General features: G+C 44.2%; 1 protein-coding gene across 4 annotated transcripts in view; it reads right to left on the bottom strand.

The window, feature by feature from the left end:
* Positions 1 to 20,561, bottom strand: part of rai1 (retinoic acid induced 1) — a 67,479-nt gene continuing 46,918 nt past the window's right edge. For 3 of the 4 annotated variants that reach the window (XM_081609950.1, XM_081609949.1, XM_081609951.1), the window contains 4 exons: positions 6,281 to 12,814; positions 6,073 to 6,166; positions 5,115 to 5,164; positions 1 to 1,789 (listed from right to left, as the gene is read on the bottom strand). In XM_081609950.1, the coding sequence (XP_081466076.1) occupies positions 1,589 to 1,789; positions 5,115 to 5,164; positions 6,073 to 6,166; positions 6,281 to 12,736 (6,801 nt within the window). In that variant the 5' untranslated portion in view covers positions 12,737 to 12,814 and the 3' untranslated portion in view covers positions 1 to 1,588. The remainder of the gene's footprint in view (positions 1,790 to 5,114; positions 5,165 to 6,072; positions 6,167 to 6,280; positions 12,815 to 20,561) is intronic. The other variant, XM_017306187.2, reaches the window with a different exon arrangement.

The raw sequence follows: 20,561 nt of genomic DNA, 5'->3' as shown, positions 1-20,561 counted from the left end.
TTATCTTTTTTTTTTTTTTTTTGTATCATCAACGGATTCTTTTAATAACGTTTTATAAGCAATAACATATTCCATTTTATAGAAAATAAACATCTCTAGGAAATACTATACACAATTATATTAGTACATCACATCTTACATTTAAACAGCATCAAATACTTCTGTACACCATTAAATAATGAGCTTCGAAAAGAGAATGTTTTGGTGTGGCGTTTTTGCACTTTTCTTTTCTGCTTTTAATACTTAAATATGTCTCTTTCTGATGTGACTAGAACGTTAACGGCCTCCCTGCGCGGCGCAGCGTTATATTGCCCGGCAGAGAGAAGAGTAGGCTACATTTTCGATACACAGACAGGTGGAGCGTCGCTTTGCGTGGCTGTGGAGTAATTACACATCATTGGATATTTCTGAGCTGTACATTGATATGATGAAGTGACATGAGACCGAACTCCCGCTCCCGTAATCCAAGCCCTCGTCTGATCCGGCACGATGAGGATGTCTGCTGGACATACTGAATGTGCACACAGTTGAATTAAACTCAACAAATTTAATGGGATTTTTTTTTTGTTGTTTTGTTTTTTTTACATATATATCTATATATTTTCATTTCTGAGTAACACAAAGTCTGACATATAACAAGGGTGATGCAATGATGTTGCCTAGTCATAATGCACATCAATATACACCTTTAAAGATAAGAGCATTATATTAAAATACAATTTTTTTTTTCCTTTAGAACCTGTAAAGCACATAATTTACAGTTTCCTCGTTTATTTTATTTTATTTTTTTAGTTTCGTCTCGTGTTCCAAACACAAATGCTTACATTGAGATGGTACATCCATTGGTTGGTTGCTGTATTTTTGTGTATTGGGCTGTTTAGCAAAACAGCCCAACATCATGATGCTACCGCCACCATGTTTGACACTTGGTACAGTGTTTTTTTTTTTTTCCCTTTTCTTTTTTATATATATATATATATATATATATATATATATATATATATATATATATATATATATATATATATCACCCCCACCAAGACAGACGAGATCTTGAATTGAAGATGCGCTCACACACAAACACATGGCGAGGGTGTGGCTGTGGAATGCGTAATCACATACGCACAGGGAGAAAGAACACTGCTGTGGGATCCTGCTGGACGTTTCTGTTCGGTTCTCTTGAGCCCATCCGAAAACAGAAAGCACACACTCACACACACGAATGTTCCTCGCTCTGCATTTCAAATAGTTTCCGCTGGGGTCCAGACAAAAAGCACGTCCCCCTCCCCTTGATAGACGGCGTCACCCACCCCCTGCCTCGCTGCAAGGGACCGTTTTTCAGCAAGCAGCTGTTCGGCTCTCCAGGGAATAAGCGGCTCCTTGGCTCCACACCTCGACGCAGCCTCTCGCCGTCGTGCTCGTCTACTGTCATTTATTTTATTTATTTTTATTTATTTTTTGGCTTGCAGGATAAGTGGCAGAGTGATGATTTTGGAAGTGAAGGTGGAATGCGGGGATATCTTACAGATCCTGTTAAGGAAGAAAGGAGAAATTTAGAGACGTTCAGAGCGACTCTCTTCATCCTGTCTTATGAGCCCCCACCCCCTTTTTTTCTTTTTTTCCTTTGGTTTGAACCAGAAAAAGCTTCAGGCAGCTGTGATGCAGGTGGAGAGAGCCTCCAGGCCACTCTGAGCCGTGAGAGTTGAAGCTTTTTCTGCAGAAATGTGCAGAAAACATCAAAGCGAGGCTGCTGCATGAAAGAGGAGATGAATTCAGCTGACCAGCTTGGCTGCAAAAAGAAAACCATGTAAGAGCCAGGGATGCACTTAACAGTGTCTCGCAAAAGTTTTCACACCGCTTGAGCCTCTTCTTGTTTTTGTTGTGCTGCAACCACAAGTTTCTGTGTATTTTCCTACGTTTTTATCAGCCAATACAAAGAAAGTGCTGCATAATGATGAAGGGAAAAAAAAAACACATCACAAATTTCAGGTTTTGCAACAAATAGAAATTTGAAATGGGTTGCATGAGTTTGTATTCGATGCCCTGAAAAAATGTTTGGCTCCAGGCAGCTTTAAGTCTTTTGAGCTACATCTCTAAAAGGTTTGCACATCTGAAAAACTTGATTTTCTGCTCATTCCTTTTTTTTTTGCAAAATAACTCCCAGTCACTCTGAGTATCTGTGCATATCAATTATATTTAAATACGCATTTATTGGTCATTTTCAGCTAGATTCAAATTTGACACATCTTAACACTGTGGCAGTATTTCATGTTAGCCTGCTGAAAGGCCTCCATCCAGAATCAAATCCTTATAGTCTCTTCCAGATTCTGTTCTAGGATCATTCTGTATTTAGTTGCATCCGCCCTCCTACCAAATTCCCATGATTTCCTAGTTCTGCTAAAGAAAAGCATCCCTACAGCATGCTACTGTGACTCCCATGTCTTACTGCACAGTAGTTTTCTGCCACAAACTGCTTTTTGGGTGTACTTTAAAGCAAAACATAAAATTTTGGTCTCACCCAAGTGTAGGAGCTTTTATCCCATGTTTGAGATGTCTCCTATAAGTTCTACTGCAAACTGTAAAAAAAAATAGACTTCCTATTGTTTTCTTTGAGCAAGGATTTCTTTTTTGCTACTTAGTTGTGAATGTTTGAACCTTCTCCAGAGTTATCATGGGCCTCTGCTGCTTCTCTGATAAAATATCCTCTTCTCCAGCCTGTCCGTTTAGTTATCGTTGGTTCGTTTTTGCATCTGGCGCTTGAAAGACTGGGACATTTTTAAATTGCTCCATGATGTTACCTCTGACCTGTCTGCTGTGCTACTGGCTCTTCATGATGCCGTTTGTTTGCTAATGTTCTCCTGTCAAACATCTGGGACTTTTGTAGAACACCAGATTACACACAGGAAACAATCATTTCCTTCCAGTTCACTACTTTGCGGTGATCTGAAGTTTGTGGCCGAAATGTGACAACGCGTGCAATCAGCAATCAAGAAGGATTACTGCATTTGAAAGGCAGTGTGTCCTCCATTTATTTTCCTCCTTGTGGCTTCAGCCTGCCACCTGCCCATCCTCATGGCCTTCCTGTTCTCTCTCTGTCTCTTTCTGCTTTCTGGTCTCTGGAGTAACACATGACTTTCTTTCTTTCTTTCTTTTTTATACCTATAGTCTCTCCACCTCGCCGTCACAGGAAGGCTCTCCTCTTTTGCAGCCTTTCCTTTCTTGCACCATCTCGACGTCTTCCAGTCTGCCGCTCTCTGATACAACTGTCCTGATTCGGCTCTTTCTATTCCAGATCAGCCTCAGTGTGAAACTGTCTGCGTTTCTTCCCGTTCCTTAGTTTTATTTTTGCACCCAAGTGGATATACGCGAGCTTACAGCTAACCTGCTAATCATCCCGTGCTGATGCGCTATTAACGCGTTACGTTTAGGTGAATTTTATCCCGCCTTAAAGTGAGAACGCAGGGATAAAGCGAGCCCTCTGACGTGGCAGCCCATGGGTGGGGTGCTTGCATGTTTATCCGTGTCTCCTCTTCCCTTTGATTGGGCCGCTCAGCTTAAATTGGCTCGGCGCAGACGTGCAGCCTCTCAGATCCCTCAGCCTGATGACAGCTCTGCCTCAGCGCAGCTAACAACAATCTCTCTCTCTCTCTCTCTGACTTGCTCTCATTTTCTCTCTGTTTCTCACACTTCGTCTCTGCCGTTCAGACGTGGGAGTGGAGGTGAAGGGGGAGGCGCAGGGAGAAGGAGAAGGAGAGAGAGAGAGAGAGAGAGAGAGGGAGAGGATGAGAAAGGAAGCGGGTGAGAAAGGGGCTGATTGAGGAAGGGAGAAGCGAGGATGGAAGGGGGGGGAACAAATCGGGGAGCTTATAGGATATCAGAAGGTGAACGGATTGAGACGCTGGGAGAGACGGAGCAGCGGGGGAGCAAAGAAGCGGAATGAGGCTAACAGGAAAAAAGAAGGAGGAAGGAGAAATAATGAGAGGAAGAAGTAGAGAGTAATGGTGGAGAGAGCATGTGGGGAGGATAACAGGCAGCGATGGTGGGTGGGGTGTTTTGATCAGCTGCCAGCTTTTCATCCCTGCCAGTCTGCACAGAGGAGAGCAGGAAAGGAAAAGGGAGCAAAGGAGGGAGGGAGGAAGAGAAAATGCAGATGCAGAGAAGGGAGGGAGGGAGGGAGGATGTGAGCCTGGTGCCACCGCTGCCTCAATGCACTGCTGCTCTCTGCTGAATGTCAGCATCTCTGCCTCTCTCTACCAACCCCCCCACCCCCTTCTCCCAACCCCACTCGCATTTGACCTTCCACGCTGTGCTGCACTGTCCATTCATCACCAGCAGATGGTGTCTGTCCCACAGGAAAAGCAGGTGTGGTGCAGACTGTTAATGTTCACCAGAAAAGCAGGGAGCCGTTGTAATTGTGGAGGTCTGAGGGTGCTGGAAATGTTTAACAATTAGTGAGTCTGGGATGATAACGATGAATCTGTCCTTTGTAGTTGAACGACAATAACAGGGGCAGGATGAGCTGCGTAAACTGCACTGCGTGTGACATGCGGTATATCCAGTCGATTCACATTTTGGATGTGCACAAGTATACACTTTTCCTTTTAGAAAAGTAAAAGTAGGACAGGAAGGGAATCATGAGAAGAAAAGTTAAATCATGAGCTCTGCTTGTTCACGTATGTCTTCTAAAAATAAAACAAAGAAAGTGAAACTTCCACAATATTCATTCAGACTTGAATCATACATGGACTCTTTCCATGCAGCGAATATTATTTTGGGGTATCAGAGTGAAAGGGGGTTAATAAAAATACATAACAAACCTTTCAGATCTTTCTTTTTGTGAACCAATGCTGAAATCCATTTATCATTTCCCTTCCAACAAATAATTACGCAGTACCTTTTGAATATCATTGAAATACACTGCGGTTGTGACAATGTATCTAAAATTTTAGGATGTATGAATACTTTTGCAGAGCACTGTAACATAATCTACAACACGATGCTGCGAAGCGTCGACTTTCAAAGACTGAAAGATCTTCAAGCCTTGTAAAATATCAGCAACAAACACTAATGATTAATATGCATACACTTTACTAGTAACAGTTTTCTTTTCTTACCTCATGTTTTGGGCATTTGATGGAAAAATCATCCTCGTGGAATGTGCAGCCTACAGGCAGCAGGAGAAAAGGCAAAGAGGAAGATAAGCTTGCGTCGCAGCTAAACAAGAGAAATGAATCAAACAGACGCACAACACCCTTGAACCCCACGGAGACGGCAAAAGCCAGTAAACGATGAAAATGCAAAAGAAAGAATTGCACAGAAAGTAAGAGGAACGAGAGATGGGGCGCAAGTGAGTGGATGAGTTGCAGAGCGGGCAGGCAGATATGGCTGGTGCACTCAGCAGGATTAAAAAGGGCCTCACTCCGCTCCCTCTGCTGGCTCTGCAGACGTGGCAGGCCTTCTAATCCTCACACTGTACCTCTCTGGCATGAAGTTTCACAAGGGTAAGCCATGTCACACACATGCTGACACTTCCAACAGCAACAGCGAACAGGAACACACAAAATGGGTGAGCTGAGGGGACGTACACCTTCGTAACATGCTCCTGAGATGAACAATTTAGGTATTTAAGCAAGCATTGCACACGTCAGTAGAGGTTCACACACCCACATTTAGAGCCCCGACAGCCGCGTGGATGGATGGAGCCACAGGGGTTGCGGTCAATAATGCACACATAGAAACAACACCCCCCCCCCCCCCCCACCCGTCTGGTTCCCTTCTCTTTTTTTCATACTCCCACTTTCATCATCCTCTTTAATCAAAGCTCTCTTTTGGGTTTTCTCTCTTTCTCTGAGCTCTCAGACGTATCGTTTCGCATTCAATATTGCTACTACTCTATGCATTTTCCCTCTCGGTTTACCCACATCAACTTCTCTTGACTCACCATTTAATTTTTCACTCTTTTTTTTTTTATTTTAACTCATGCTTGACCTCACTTTCATCTCTCCACGTTGGCTTCTTTTGTTTAAATTTCAGTCCAGTTCTCTGGTATTGCTTCCTACCGTAGTTTCTTACCTATCTCTTTGGCGCAGATGTAGTGGTACTTATAAGAGCAGCCTCTCCAACAGCAGCTGAGAGATGCTCCTGAAATCTGGCACTTGTGACAGCTCTGGGGTTCATCAGACAGAGAACAAAACCAGTAAAGCACCATTCTAAAATAAATAACACACAAAGAAGGAATGTCTTGACTGTATATTGAGCCTCTTTATGATTATTAACATACCGTTTGAGCTGACTTGTTGGCAGCTTCCTTCAGTCCATATAGCCTTCCAGCTACCATAATTATCCCCTTGGTCCAGATGGTACAGTTTTCATGAGCCCAGTGCTCCTTGGCCACTGCCTCCATTTGTAGCTTTTGGAATATGCTTTCATTGCCCTCTTGGTCTTTTGAAGTGGCTGTGCAGAGATTCTGGAGCTGCTTCATTCTCCTGAATCTCTCTCTGAGGGTAACTCTTCTCGGACCACCTTCCTGACACGGTCTTTCCGGTCTCAGTAGCCGCCTGTAGTGCCGGTGATGATGCCTGCTGTTTCCAGCCTCTTCAGTGGAAGCTTCTGTACTTTCCTCCTTTTCTGAGTTCCCTCTATCTTCAGTCTTTGAGGAAGTTCCCGGTTCTTCACTGCTGTTGCTGTCATTCCCGTGGGTCTTGCTGCCGTCTTCCCTGAAGAGTTGCGTATGTGTGATAGTCAAAATTTTCCGTGGAATGCTATCTTCTGTGTAGTATGGTCCACACAAATCACCCAGGTCTTTGTAGTTTGGTGGTTTCCCACACAAGCAACACGTAAGACGCATGTCAGATAGGTCTGTGTTTACCAATGGTCCTAGTTGCATGGCAGCAGTGTGTGGCACTGCTTTAGCAACTGTGAAAGGATTCCTCATTCTAAGTATGCCCTTTTTTCTCCGTCTCTGAAACACAACAGCATCTTCAGGCTTGTTGACTATGGCACACCAAGAAGAAAAGTCTCTAGAGTTGTTGATCCGTACATAAGGACAAAAAGACAGTTTGGAATTCCTGTTGATTGGTCTCCTTCTGATTCTTTTCACAGAGATGAACTCCATCTGCTTTTCTGTAACGGTCACCACAGGACCCACAATACTAGTCTCTTCACTTTCTAGGTTCTCTCGTTCTCTTTTTTCTCTTTCTTCTTTTGCTCTTTCCTCTCTTTGGTCCTGCTCACATCCGGCTGCCCTTACAACTGCCTCAATTACCTCAATGGCATCTTTCATTCCGGGTTTTGGCCCGGGTTTTTTGTGGATCTTCACTGGCTTCCCAGGAGCATGCTCCATTGAGGCTTGGCTTCTTTTTTGTTTAGTTGGGTTTGCGGATGGTTTTCGGCCTCTGCGAGGTTTTTGAATAAGTTCTGCAGAGATGGCTTGGGGGGTTTCTGTGAATTTATCCTCGCTAGTTGGTAGAGGTTCTGTGGACTTTGTGGACTCTGTGGTGGTGACTTTTTCCTCTATTCTTTCCACGGGTTCTGGCGTTTCTGTTGTGTTGAGCTCATCTACTGTCTCGGTTTCCTCTAAATTGGCTTCACCCTTTCTCTTCTTCCTCCTCTGTTTAAGGTGCATTTCATGGTTGTTTTTAATGGCTCTCTGTTTAGCAAGCCTTGGTGTTGTAATAATGAGGCTGTCTGCTTCCAAGGCTACCACGGACGCATCTGTACTTTCCACCATGGCCCATCTCTTTCTCTTCGTTCTGACAGACTTTGTGGCATCACTCTTGGAAGTCTGTTGTGTCCTCTCATCTAGAGTTCCAACTTCTAACCACGTCTCTGTTGAAGACGAAGCCTTATTGTCAGCAGCCTCCATCTTGGTTTCTGTTTTACCTTTTTCTTGTCTTCCATAATTCTTATTTGTAACCTCATCTTCCACTAATGGTCTCACTATATCTTTTGCCGATTCCTCTTGACTTAGCTCATGCTTGCCACCTTGTTGTGTTACTTCTTCCATTGCCATTGCTGCTTCTTGTTCTTTCATTTCCTCCTTTGTAAACTCTAGTGTCTCTGTGTTATTTATTTGAATAAAAGCCTCACTTTCCTTAAAGACAAATTCAGAAAAAGCCTTCGATGTAAAATCCTCACTTAGACTACTGTCTTGCTGGGTAGCTGGGAAGTGTTTTTTTGAGCTGGGAGATGTAATCTTCTGTACCATTGCCTCATATTTCTGCCCTCTGCCTTTGCGTGGAGGGAGAACTTTTGTTTTGGTGGGGCACTGAGGAGGCACCACAGGCACGTCACTGTTGGTAGATCCACTGCTGTTAGGGGGAGCATCTTTTGTTGAGGCACTGACCTGAGAAGCTTTCCTGGGTGGTCCCCGCTTTCTTCTGGGGCCTCGGACACTTTTGTCTTTGCGCGCTGGTAGAATCTCTTCAAACAGGACTGACTGAGATGGTAAGTTTCTTAGTTTGGGCTTTGGACCTCTCTTCTTTTTTACAGATGGTGTGGAAATGTCTGGGCTAGATGCACGCTTCAGTATTGATAATGTCTTTTCTTTAGATTCTTCAGAGAGGGCTGGCTTTGCAAGTGGCACGGGTGAGTGTAGGGAAACATTTGTTGTTATCATGGCATCAGGATTTGGAGTTAGTAGTTTTTTCACAACTATGACCTCTTTAACCTTTAGAGAGATATCGCTGATTTTATTTTCTGTTGGTGTTGAAGTTTGAATATCTTCCCCTCCCCTTTCCTTTTCTTTTGTTAGCTTATCCTGTGAGGGTTTTCTGGATCTTAACACCATATTGTTGTTTTCCCTTTCTTGTACCTTTATTTCTGGGAGAGATCGCTTTTCCTCTGTAGGAGATCTTCCATCTTGGTTATATTGCAGTGTTGCATGTTTTAGAGCTTTCCTGGTCCTGCTTTGCATTTCTGGGACTTCTTGTCTTGGATCTTCCCGGTCCATCAATTTTGATTTTGAAATTGAGCCCCTGGGGCGACCAACTGGAGCTTTGATGGGAGCAGCCTCAGTAGGAGGCAAAACCTCAGCAGGCTTGAGTCCAGGTTTTGGACCTGGTCTTAGGGCTGGTTTTGGTCCAGATTTTGAACCTGGTTTTGGTCCTGGTTTGTGCCTTACAACAGTTTCAATTTTCAGTGGCACTTCTGATTCATGTGATGCAGGCTTTTGTCCTGTTTTTTTCCCAGGTTTTGGTCCAGGTTTGGGGCCTGCCTTTAGACCAGGCTTAGCACCTGGCTTAGGCCCTGGTTTTGCACTGGGTTTTGACCCTGGCTTAGGTCCAGGTTTTGGGCCTGGTTTTCTCTTCACATTAGGTTCAACTTTTGTTTGCATATCTGGCGCATTAAAAGAGCGAGTGCACATTCTGGATTGAAAACCCTCTGTCAGCATTTTAGGAGTCTGGCTCACCATAGAATCCTGATGAGCAAGGTTAGTTTGATCTGAGAATAAAACAGTCTTGCTTGGAGCCATGCTCGATTTTTGCTGAGAGGAATTTGTTTCTTTGTCCTCTTTTTCTTCCTCCTTCTTCAAACTCAGCTGTCGCCTTAATGCCACACCTGAATGTATGATTCTCCTTCTACCCCTAACATGCTTACGCCCATATGTCCTTGGCTGAGCGGATGGAACCATAGGCTCTGGTTTAGCTAGTGGTGTCACAGCACTGGAACAACTTATGCCTGGTTCTATATCATCATCCCCTTTTTGAGGAGATGGTGGCGTGTCAGCCCAGGATGGGGCAGAGGGGAGTATTGACTTCCCTGGCAGCTGAGGAGAGTCTGGCTCCAGGACCTTAGCGTCGTTGTGATCAATATGATCTCTAGCCTGAGCCGGAGGAGCTGCCTTATCATTGAGAGCAGAGAAGACTGGCATAGCAGACTGTGGCTGAGGTGCTGTGTCGCCAATGGCTGACTCCCTTGTTGAAACATCTGTTGCTGTCGTTGCCGCTGCTGCATTAAGAAGACCGGGTCCCCCTGCAAAATCACTGTCAGTGTTAAGAGCTAAATTGTGGATTTCTGTTCTGCTGCAGAGATCTTCAGGAGGACTCATTGGGATGTCTTGGTCATTTGTGTGCTCTTCAGTTAATGACTGACTTTCTTTCTCCTCCTCCTCTTCCTCTGCTTCCTCCCTAACTTCTTTAGACAAAAGCTGTGAAAAAGAACTTTTTTCAATTTCTTCTTTCTCATCTTTATTTATCTCATCCTCTTCCCTCTCCCCTGCTATGTCTTTGTCATTCTCATGAGTTTTGCTCTCCTTCTTGTCACAGCTAGACTCTTCCAGGACTTCAGTTCGTGGGGTTGGAGAGGTATTTGCCGAACTGTCGTCTTTCTCTGTGGAATATGGATCCTGCTCAAGGTCTCCTCTTGAAATGAACGGCAACGTTTTCACAGAGCTCTCGGATGCAGTTGGAGATTCAGACTTGAATATTTCTGACTTCATCTCTTGACTAAAGTGATCTTTGTTACTAGAATCAGAGAGATCAGCAGGGGATTGTTCAACTGAATCTCTTGCATCCGAGTCATATTTGCTCTGGACCTCTTGGTACATTGCGTCTTCATAGCAATAGCCTTTTTCTGCCATGTTCGTGTTTATTTTGCTGTAGAAATTTGGGCATTTTTCCTCATCTGTCCATTTCTCTTGCTTCTCTGTAGGGTTGCTTGAGTCTGAATTACTTATAAAATCAAGAGTTTTTTCCATTGCTTCCTCTTCTTTTCCAGCAGGTTTTTCAGTCCAAGCTGACTCTTCAAAGTTCTCCTTTACAGGCTGATTGATGTGTTGTATTTCTGATGAGGAATCACTTTCTTGTTTCATAGGACTTGGTATTGTAATGCTTGTTGGAGATCTCTCATCACCGATGCTCTTCCCTGGGGTATTCATGCCATCTCCTCCTTGCCCTGCCGTGCATCTTATAGGATCTGGGGTAAGGTTGTGCAGACCCGAGTCCCCAGACCTAGTAGACATATCATCTGGAGAAGCAATGGAGCAAGAGGAGGCTGTGTCCAGGCTGAGTTGTGTGTTGTTGTGGGCCTGGGCTGGACTTCTACCCTGGCCAAAGTAATAGAAACCTCTGTCCAGTGGTTCATCACTGCTGCTGGAGTAGCCACCCTCATGGAGTTCCATAGGCAATGTTTGGTGCTGTGGGGTAGAGTAAGGTTCATGCATGGGGGCCCCGCCCACATTGCCACCACTGTCTGGATATGGAGGGCTTTTGTATTCTTCACCTTTCTTGGTGGAGGTCCCACTTCCAGTGCTGCTGTTGCTCCCACCACTGCTGCGCTTGCCGCCCTTCTTGTTTGCAACCAGGGCTTCTGAAAGCAGGAGCTGCTGGACATTATTGGAGATATTCTCCACCTGAGAGGTGAGAGCGTTCAGGCTCCACAAGCTGGGGTTTGATAACAGCTTCTCCGAGAAGCGCTCTTTCATTGTGGGCGCTTGTGGTGTCGAAGTGTAGCTGTGGGATGCCGTGTGGGATATGTTGGGCGAAGGGTGGGACCGCGGGGGCATTAGCATGGTGTTTGCGCTGGCTTGATCTTGCATACCAGCTGAAGAGGATGACGACGACGAGGCTGCCCCAGGTGTCATTGGTGGCTGGCCATACTGGAATGATTCTGGATTAGTCATCAGTGGTGAAGGGGTGGAGCTGTATGAGGGTGAGCGTCCGACAGAGCGAGCAGGGGAATGACTCGAGGAGGGACTGCAAGTCTGATAATACTGTTCTGGAGATCTGACAGGGAGCTCTGACAGACAGTAATTTTGTTGGGGTTGGTTATAGTGTTGGTATTTAGGGTGGGGTTCTTGGGGGTTGGTCATTGCCTGTAAAGAGGTCTGCTGCTCATAACCTCTGGGTGTTGACTGCTGGTACCCATAGCTGTTCTGGGTTGACCTGTAAGTCCCCTGCTTCAAACTGCTATGACTACTTAGCTGTCTGCTATACTGAGAATTTGGAGGTATGTTGTAGCCTTTATAACAATGGGGCATGGGACTGCATTTTTCCATATATGGGGATGGAGAGGGGGAGGGCTGTGGGTAGTGTAGGTGACTTTGGGGATACATGAGAGGTGAGGGAGCAGGGTTAGGAGGATGAGGCTGATGGTGTGGACTTGTGTAACTTGGGGTAGAAGGCTGGTGGCATGGGGTTTGGGAGTGCCCCAACATGTTTGAGTCTATGTACTGGGAGGATCCAGGTGCAGGGGAAGCACCAGCCTCCAGTCGCCCCACCATCTCCTGTTCATACTGTGCTAACTGTGCAGGGTCCTCCCATTTCTGCTGGAGATGGCCCTCGCTCATGTACTGGGCGGAATAATTTCCTGGGCCCATGTGATTACTATAGCCTCCAGGGCCCTGCAGGTGTTGACTGGGGTTTGGTGGAGGAACTTTGCTTCCTCTAAAGGATTTTTTTGCCTGTGAGGCTGATGAGCTTCCATTTCCATTTCCACTGCCTCCAGTACTTCCTGGGTACCCAGAATAGTTTGGTTGGCTGTAACAGTCCTTGGGTCCTCCGATTCCAGCTGCTCCACCTGTGGGCACATTTGCTGCATTAGACATAGCCTCATATCCTGACCTGTTGTGCCCGGGGCCAGGGCCTGGATGTGGACCAGGGCCTGGGTGTGGATGCTGCGGATGGGGATGATGTGGGTGTTGCCGGTAGGTCTCCAGGCGAGATAATTCATGGGGCTCCTGCTGATAGCAGGGTTGGTTGCTGTGGTAACCACTGTTGCGCTCACGAAAGGACTGCATAACTCACTCCGTCTGTAGCCTGAGCAGGGAGGGGGAGGTGAGGTGAAACGGGAGGAAGGGGAAGGGGGGTCTGGGGTTCTGAAAGTATGGAGGGAAGAAGGAGAGGAAATAGAGAAAAAAGACAAGAAATTATGAAGGTAGGTTCTTGGGGTATAAGCATTTTTCTTCGTCTAAGGAGAACTTGAGTGTGCATTTCAAGAGACACTTAAAGTAACAACTAATTTCTTTTTCTGAGAAAAACACACATGCAGACACACAGGCATTCAAATCCAAAGTTGGTAATGTGTTGCATGCATTCCCAAACACACATATTCAGTTTTATTGGTCTGGTTTGATTGACCAATGTAAAACCTAAAGCATTCCTTGGTATTATTTTCAATTCTTATACAGTTCTGTGCCATCATTTGTGTTAACTGTATGTCTTGATAATTAAGTCATTTTTAAATTTTAATTTCTTTAATTTTTCAACCCTTTAGTAATTTTATGTTATTTTTTGGTCAGGTGTTTATGAAATTTTCAGCTGGGTCCCTTATTCCTTTCTGGTCAGATAGAAACTCTAGTTCACTCCCAGAAGAAGTGGTCACTAACACACTGTGTGTGTGCGCATGCTCTAAATGCACCAGCAGAGGGGCTGTGTTGATAGTGTAAGATGCATTTCTTCCAGTATGGGACTGCGTTTTGGGACTATACGGTTTCACCTGCATGCGAGTGTGAGTGCGTGTGTGTGCGTAAGTGTGTGAATGTGTTTATACAGAACAGAGATGAACAGGGGAGAGGTGGAGACTTTTGCTGATCTATAAAAGCAAAAGAGTCACCAGGAGACACTGAGCTTCAGAGTGCGCGTGTGTGTGTGTGCGTGTGCATGTGTGTGTGTCAGGGTGTGTATGTGTGTGTGGATGTCCGAGAGAGTCAGTTTTAGCACAATATCCCCACTCTCAATCCACTCTGGGACCGTGTTACATCTCACCAGACACAACAACATTATTCATCTATGAATACTCTGTGTGTGTGTGTGTGTTTGTGTGAGTCCAATGGACTATCTTAAACTTGTGCACTTCTTGTTAAGAAAAGCTCTGGTCCATCTTTTTTTAAAAATACTACAAACAAATGCTCACATTTATTGACAAAGAGACACTTGTAAATTCCCATGGAGACCTAATATTCGCTTCCTACCATCCTTGCTCCCCCACTTTCTGGTCAATACCATTCCACCTGGGGTGACGTGCGTGTGGGCATACTTGTTTACACAATATCAAGGAAAAGAAGTGGGTTTCTCCAAAACCGAGCATGCTGAGAACAGCAGGCGGGTTCAGCAAAGACACAAATTATTTATTTCATCCAGTGGAGTAAGCCCTCTCATTCCACATTGAAGATTTTTCAGTGTCGACTGCTTTGCTATAGATTTCGCACTCCTTGAATGCTTTCCAAGTTACAACCTCAAACTTTGTTGTGCTTTTCGGGGACGTAATGTGATTAATTTGATGTGGAATAAAAAAAAAAGTAAAATCTAAAAATTGCAGCAGGCGGTTTTATGACTCGACCTCAGTCGGAAGAATGGATGCAGAGCAGAGTTGTGAGCAATGATTCTCAATCGGATTGGAGTCTGAACTTGTACTGGGTCAGGTCTAAAAAAGAATGTGTTTTGGTCTAAACCAGAAGTTTTAAATTCCAGTCCTCCAGGGCTGCCGCTTTAAGATGTGTCCCTGGTCCAACACGGCTGAATTACTTCATTAGTATGCAGACAAGTTTTTCAGAGCCCTGTTAATGACCTGATTATTTGACTCAGGTGTGTTGAAGCAGAAGCACAGCTAAATGTGTTTAAACTATTTATACTGAGATGAAATAACAGAGAAATTCTATTAATCACCTTTGAAGAGGCTGCACTGAATTTATTTGTGGGTATCAGTTTAAAGGGGGGGTTGATCCCCTTACTCTTCACTTTTATGTTTTCTATATAGAACTGGAAATCATGTTTGAGTTTACTTGGACTTTAACACTTCTTTACGTTGGTCTATTACATAAAATCCAAATAAAATGAACAGCATTTTGCGGTTGTAACATGACAAAATATGAAAAAAAAATAAATAAAAAAAAGTTCCTGGGGTTGGGCATTCAAGACATGACACTGTAATCGTATTTTTTGTGCTTGATTGCATCTTGCAATAAAACAAAACAAAGAAACCAAAGACACCTTCCCTCGAATCGATTTACTTCACGCTTGCTTTTTCTCAAACACACACCGCGCGCGCGTGTGTGTACGGCGGCGTCTACATTCCCGTCACGTCCCCCTTCCACCTCCATTCGGCACCTCCCTCCCTTTCCACTGTTATCTTCCGCACAGAAGCGCGGCACCATGGTGTCGACCGATTGCCGTATTTGTGGATGCACAACGTCTCCGCTTCAGTGAGGAGCAGAGAGGAGAGAGGATGGAGCACACATGCTGAGATCGCCAAATCCTCCCTGTTTATTTGTCTGCCCATTCTTCAGGGCTTGCATTAGAACAGAGAAGGAGGCTTGAAGGAGAAGCAAACTTGCATTTTTTTTATATATCTCCATGCAGGCCATGCATTACAGACAACCAGCAATACACCCACATTCCCCCCCCCCCTCTATTCTTGTCTTCTACTTTTCCAAGCTGATCGTATTTTGCATCTTTCAACAAAGTGATATCTGCACAAGAAAGATAATTCCCCTTCCCATTCCGCTATCTCCCCGTCTTCCTCGTCTTTCTATTTTCTCTTCAACCCTTCCCGATAGAGATGGGGGCGGCAACGAGAGGGGAAAAGACAACAAGGCGTTGGTGGTCTAATAGAAGGTGAAAGAGAGAGAAAGAAAGAGAGAGAGAGAGAGAAAATGCAAGCCACTAAAGAGACGGACGGTGAGGGGATGCAACAGCAGGGAAGAAGTGATAGAATGATAAGTTTGATGAGGAAGACAAAGAGAAGGGGGGCTGTAGAGGACAGAGGAGAATGCATGATTTAGTGAGTGGGCTTCACAGCCTGAGCTCATGGGAAATACAAACTGCAGCAAATACCACACATCCACTTGCATGCACATTACACACAAGGTGGGTCTACAGTGCTTCGCGAACGCATTCATATCCCTTGAAACCGGCTAATCTGCTGCATTCCCTCAATTTCTCATCTCCTAAAACTGTTAGATAGATTTATTTATCTGCTTTAACTTTTCTGTGCATGTTTGCTTATTTTATCATTTCTAGAAGTTTTTCTTATGTTACTCCATCTGCTTTTATCCAGTGTGAAGCACTTTATTTTACACAGCAGCTAAAATTTTATGGAGTGATTGAACTTTTTGAAAGTTTAACCACAACGTTTATTTAATAGTATTTCATATAGGCAAACGCAGATGAGTATATATAATTTTCTTTTCTCATAAAAAACAGAAAAAAATGTGGCATACTTTTTATACTTAGCCCCATTTACTCTGATCTCTCAGAGTATCTGATCTCTCGATCAGTGGCCTCAAACTGCATTCCTCGAGGGCCAGAGACCGGCAACTTTTAGACGTCTCTGCTTCAGCACACCTGGCTCCGATATGAACTCATTAGCAGAGCTCTGCAGAGCTCGATTGCATGGTGGTGAGGCGGTTTCACCGTTTAATTCAAGCGTGTAGAACAAGGGACACATGTAAAAGTTGCAGGACTCTGGCCCTCAAGGATTGCAGTTTGAGACCACTGCTGTAGATTATGTCTAGTGCCACCGTTTTCCTTCGACATGTCTCAGAGGAGGCCTAAGGAAAGAAAAATTAAATAAAATACCTCAAATGACAACCCCTTCTCCGAAAACCTAGAACTTCACATCACCCTTTATACACACACACTCTCCCTATTTTGAAACACAGTTGTAGTAACAACAGGATGTGAGAATTTCTTGAGTGAAAATTGCATAGAACTAAACATAAGGCAATTCTAGGAAAACACCTGTTACTGGTTTCAAAAGGCTTGAAACTGGAAAACAACATTCAACCACAGCTCTATCTATGCTATTAAATAGCATAGATTAGCGGTTCTCAACGTGGGCGGTACCGCACCCCGGGGGGCGTTCAGAGGACGGCAGGGGGCGCTGGTGGAAATTTTTACAAAAGGGGGGCGCTGGGATGCCTTTGGGGGGCGTTTGGTCGAAAGTAAACTTTACACCTTATATGTACAACAATGCCAGTTTAGACTTTGAGAAACTTGGTAAAACTGTATTGTGTAACATTAAATCATGCTTGGCTGCAACTGTATCGATGGCAGATCTTCTTCTATTCAGTGTTTGTTAGCTTCTGTTAGCTTTTGGCGCAGCTCCGTTCTCCTGCTACTGGTAGCTTCACCGCATCAGTTCCAGAAGTGACGTTGCTGAGATTCACTTTGTCTGGTATTTTTGTACATGTGTTTTGGCAGTTCTGTGATCATGTCAAAGCAGCAACTTATATTAAAAAGTGTTTCATTTCCGTTTGAAGGCTGCACGCTTCCATGGAAGGACAACAGAAAATCGCTCTTATAAAGATGTAATTACTAAAATCACGATACCCTGACTTTGTATCCCTCTGAAAAATGAACCCATTTAAATAAAGAAATCCCTCCATGGGTGATACCACGACAGAGAGCGTTCATTTTATAGCGTTAACACCGGTGCTGTAAGTGGTCCGGTATGAAACGGGTGTGATAGAACAACACAGCACTTTTAAATTTCAATAATCAGAATGCAGAAATTGCTACCGTTGTTTTAAAAGGTTTATGTCAGTCTGCCTTTTCCCCATCGATACGGTTCCCGACCGCCCTGCACCTTAGGGGCTTAAAAATAAAAACGAGGTGCACATTGCGCAAAACTCTGAAACAGGAGAAGCGGGACATAAAATGGAGCGATGAACTAGATGTGAATTATGGCATAAAAACAGAGAATCCGACCCTGAACAGTGAAAAATCAACACATGATGTGAAACACATGACGATTAGGCGTCGCAGCAGGTGATGAGTGAAGATCACTGGTGGTGAGCGTCAATAAATGATAAAATAAATCTAGCAACAGGAAAGAAACTAAAGTGGACATAGTAATAAACCAAGAGAGGATAATACTAATCAAAGGAAACTAAATGGAAATGAATGAAAAACAAAATGCAAGAATAAACTAAGGAACTAAAGTAAATACAGAGGAATAAACTGGTATGGCAAGACCTTTCGAGCAATAATTAATACAGAGGACAGAATGGCAAGAATAAACAGACACTATTTCCAGATAAAAGGTAAAATAATATTGTTGAAATGCCATGGGTTTAAGACCACATCTAGTACTGAGAATAAATATATCTTACAGACCATAACAGTAAAGAACTGATCACTTATATTTATGTTTTTAATTAGATTTGATATATTTATTTCTTCAATATTATTTTTCATATCAGTGTTAATGTCATGAGGCTGATGACTCCATAACACTTTCAATTTGACTCATTAGGATTTGATTAAGAACCAGATTTGTTCTTTGTAATTTCTGTCCAGTAGAACTATTAATATATAAATCAATAGACAGGTCTATATAAAGATATAATGCATGTTTCTGTCTCATATTTGTATGGCATTACAAGGACTTGGAACTTTTGTTTTTCCACTGAAAGCTCTGGTTTGCACATAAATGCCATGTGGGTGAAGTTTTATGGATGATACTCTGATGTCCCATTCTCCTGAAGGCACCACAGAGCTGCACCACTAGAAACCGACACAAACACTGAAGAGAAGAAGAGTTATGATTAATGTAGTTACAGTTCTATCCATGTTTTAATGTTGCAGAGCTCAGTCGTTTTGCAAATAGTTCAAAGTTTAAACTGGCATGTTGTACATCTTTTATCTGGTCATTTTGTGCAAGATTTAACAACTAGAAAATGGCAAAGAATCATTTTTTTCCCACTCTGATTGGCTGCTGTTAGGCCTACCAATTTTAACTTGAATGTTCATTGCATTTTTCTTAGACACCTGTGAAAATTATTTCTATTCACATGGCTTTTTTGTTCTCTGGGAAATTATTTTTGATGATAAATACAGAAACAAGCATAAAATCAAAACATCCACAATAGTGATAGTAATATTAATAATAAAATAATGGTCAGTGCAAAGTAGCCTACAAATTCTTTGGTGGGGGGCAGTGAGGGACCTGGATAAATGCTAGGGAGGCGCTGGCCCAAAAAAGGTTGAGAAACATGAGAAACACTGGCATAGATGAAAGCCAAGTATGAGTTAGAGTGGTTTAGTCAAAGTCAAGACCTAAGTCCAACTGATCTGATTCCAAGTAATCTGTGGTGAGACCTGAAAATGTATGCTTTTGACAGCAAATGGTTGTTTCTACATTGATAATTAGACAAATTCTTAAGCTCTACAGACAAACTAGTCCCAACATTGATTACCACTACTGCATCCAACGTCTTTTCCCCATTTTAGCTGCCTTTTTTGTGCTTCATCACACCTGGGGAGGATCTATTCGTTTGAAGCATTAAAATGCATCTGCCTCCAAGTTGAACACTGCCAGGAAGGGATAGGGAGAAGGAAAAGAAGGAGCGGGAGGAATAGAGAGAGGGGTGAATTTGATTGTTCCACTGAATGGTTCATAATGCGCAGAACTGTGGCTGGTTCCAGTACCCCCCCTCTGACCCCCCTTTCTCTTCCTCTTTTTCATCACATCATCTTCAGAGGCAGCTTGAGATGGGATTTATCTGCTTTCTCAACACACATGCACACACAAAGGGACAGAGAGAGAAAGAGAGAGAGAGAGACACAGAGAGAGAGCGACAGCTCACTCGTTCCATCAAATCTGGCTCTGAAGCACTTTGGCTTCAAATCTCTTTCCTGCTCCTGGTCCGTCTGTCTGTCTGACACCAATAAACACACACGTGCGGATGCACAAAGCGGAGGCACACAGAGAGTGGAGGGATGGGACGTCTCTCTGTGTGTTTACCTCCCCAGTCATCCTGGTTAATTATGCATGCAGAGGCAGTTTGCTGGGAAGGTGGAGCGGCCTGGGAGAAATTGCACACGCACGCACGCTTGCGCATTCAATCACACGTATTCGCTAGAAGAAAAGAAAGAAAAAAAAAAAGAAAAGTCACACACCACCGCTGGAATTACACGGCCCAGCGACACACATGTTCACTAAAGCTCAGCTCGCATGCTCCTCAACAACCTGACAACACACTTAAATATACCAGACACGCAACGCTCGCTACCTTCTAGCTTCTCTCTTTTAGCGCACGCACACACACACACACACACACCCCCACACACACACACACACACACACACACGCACACACACGCACACACACGCACACACACACACACACACACACACACACACACACGCAAACACACACACGCACACACACACACGCATACACACTCGTGTCTAACACATCTGCCTTTAACACTGGGCTTAACGCAGCGTGCTCCAAAATAACGCAGCAACCCGCCCCGCCGCTGCTTCCAATCAGCACGCCGCAATCCCCTTCCCAATTACACACACTTCAGCAACGCGACACAGAGAGCATTCAGATGCCTCAGACATCACGCTCCCTTTTCTTATTTCCTGTCTGCATCCTCGCCTCTCTGCACCTCCCGTGCCCTTTCATTCGATAACCTCGGGTTCAATGCAACGGACGGGCTGACAGGCCGACCGGATGGCAAACACGCAACATCTCCCCGAGTCTCGCTCCTCTGCAGTGTCGCGGCCCGACTGCGTGGGTGGTTTCCTACCCAGGAGAGAGGCTTAGGAGATTGAGGCAGCCAATATCTGCTCCGACATTTGTCAGTGTCCCGTTGTCATGACACTCAGCTGGAG

The sequence above is a fragment of the Poecilia reticulata genome, chromosome 8 (assembly GCF_904066995.2).
Source record: "Poecilia reticulata chromosome 8, P_reticulata-male-v2, whole genome shotgun sequence".
Lineage (NCBI taxonomy): Eukaryota > Metazoa > Chordata > Actinopteri > Cyprinodontiformes > Poeciliidae > Poecilia > Poecilia reticulata.
The sequence above is the reverse complement of the archived record's forward strand: the minus strand, read 5'-3'. Positions and strand labels throughout refer to the sequence as shown.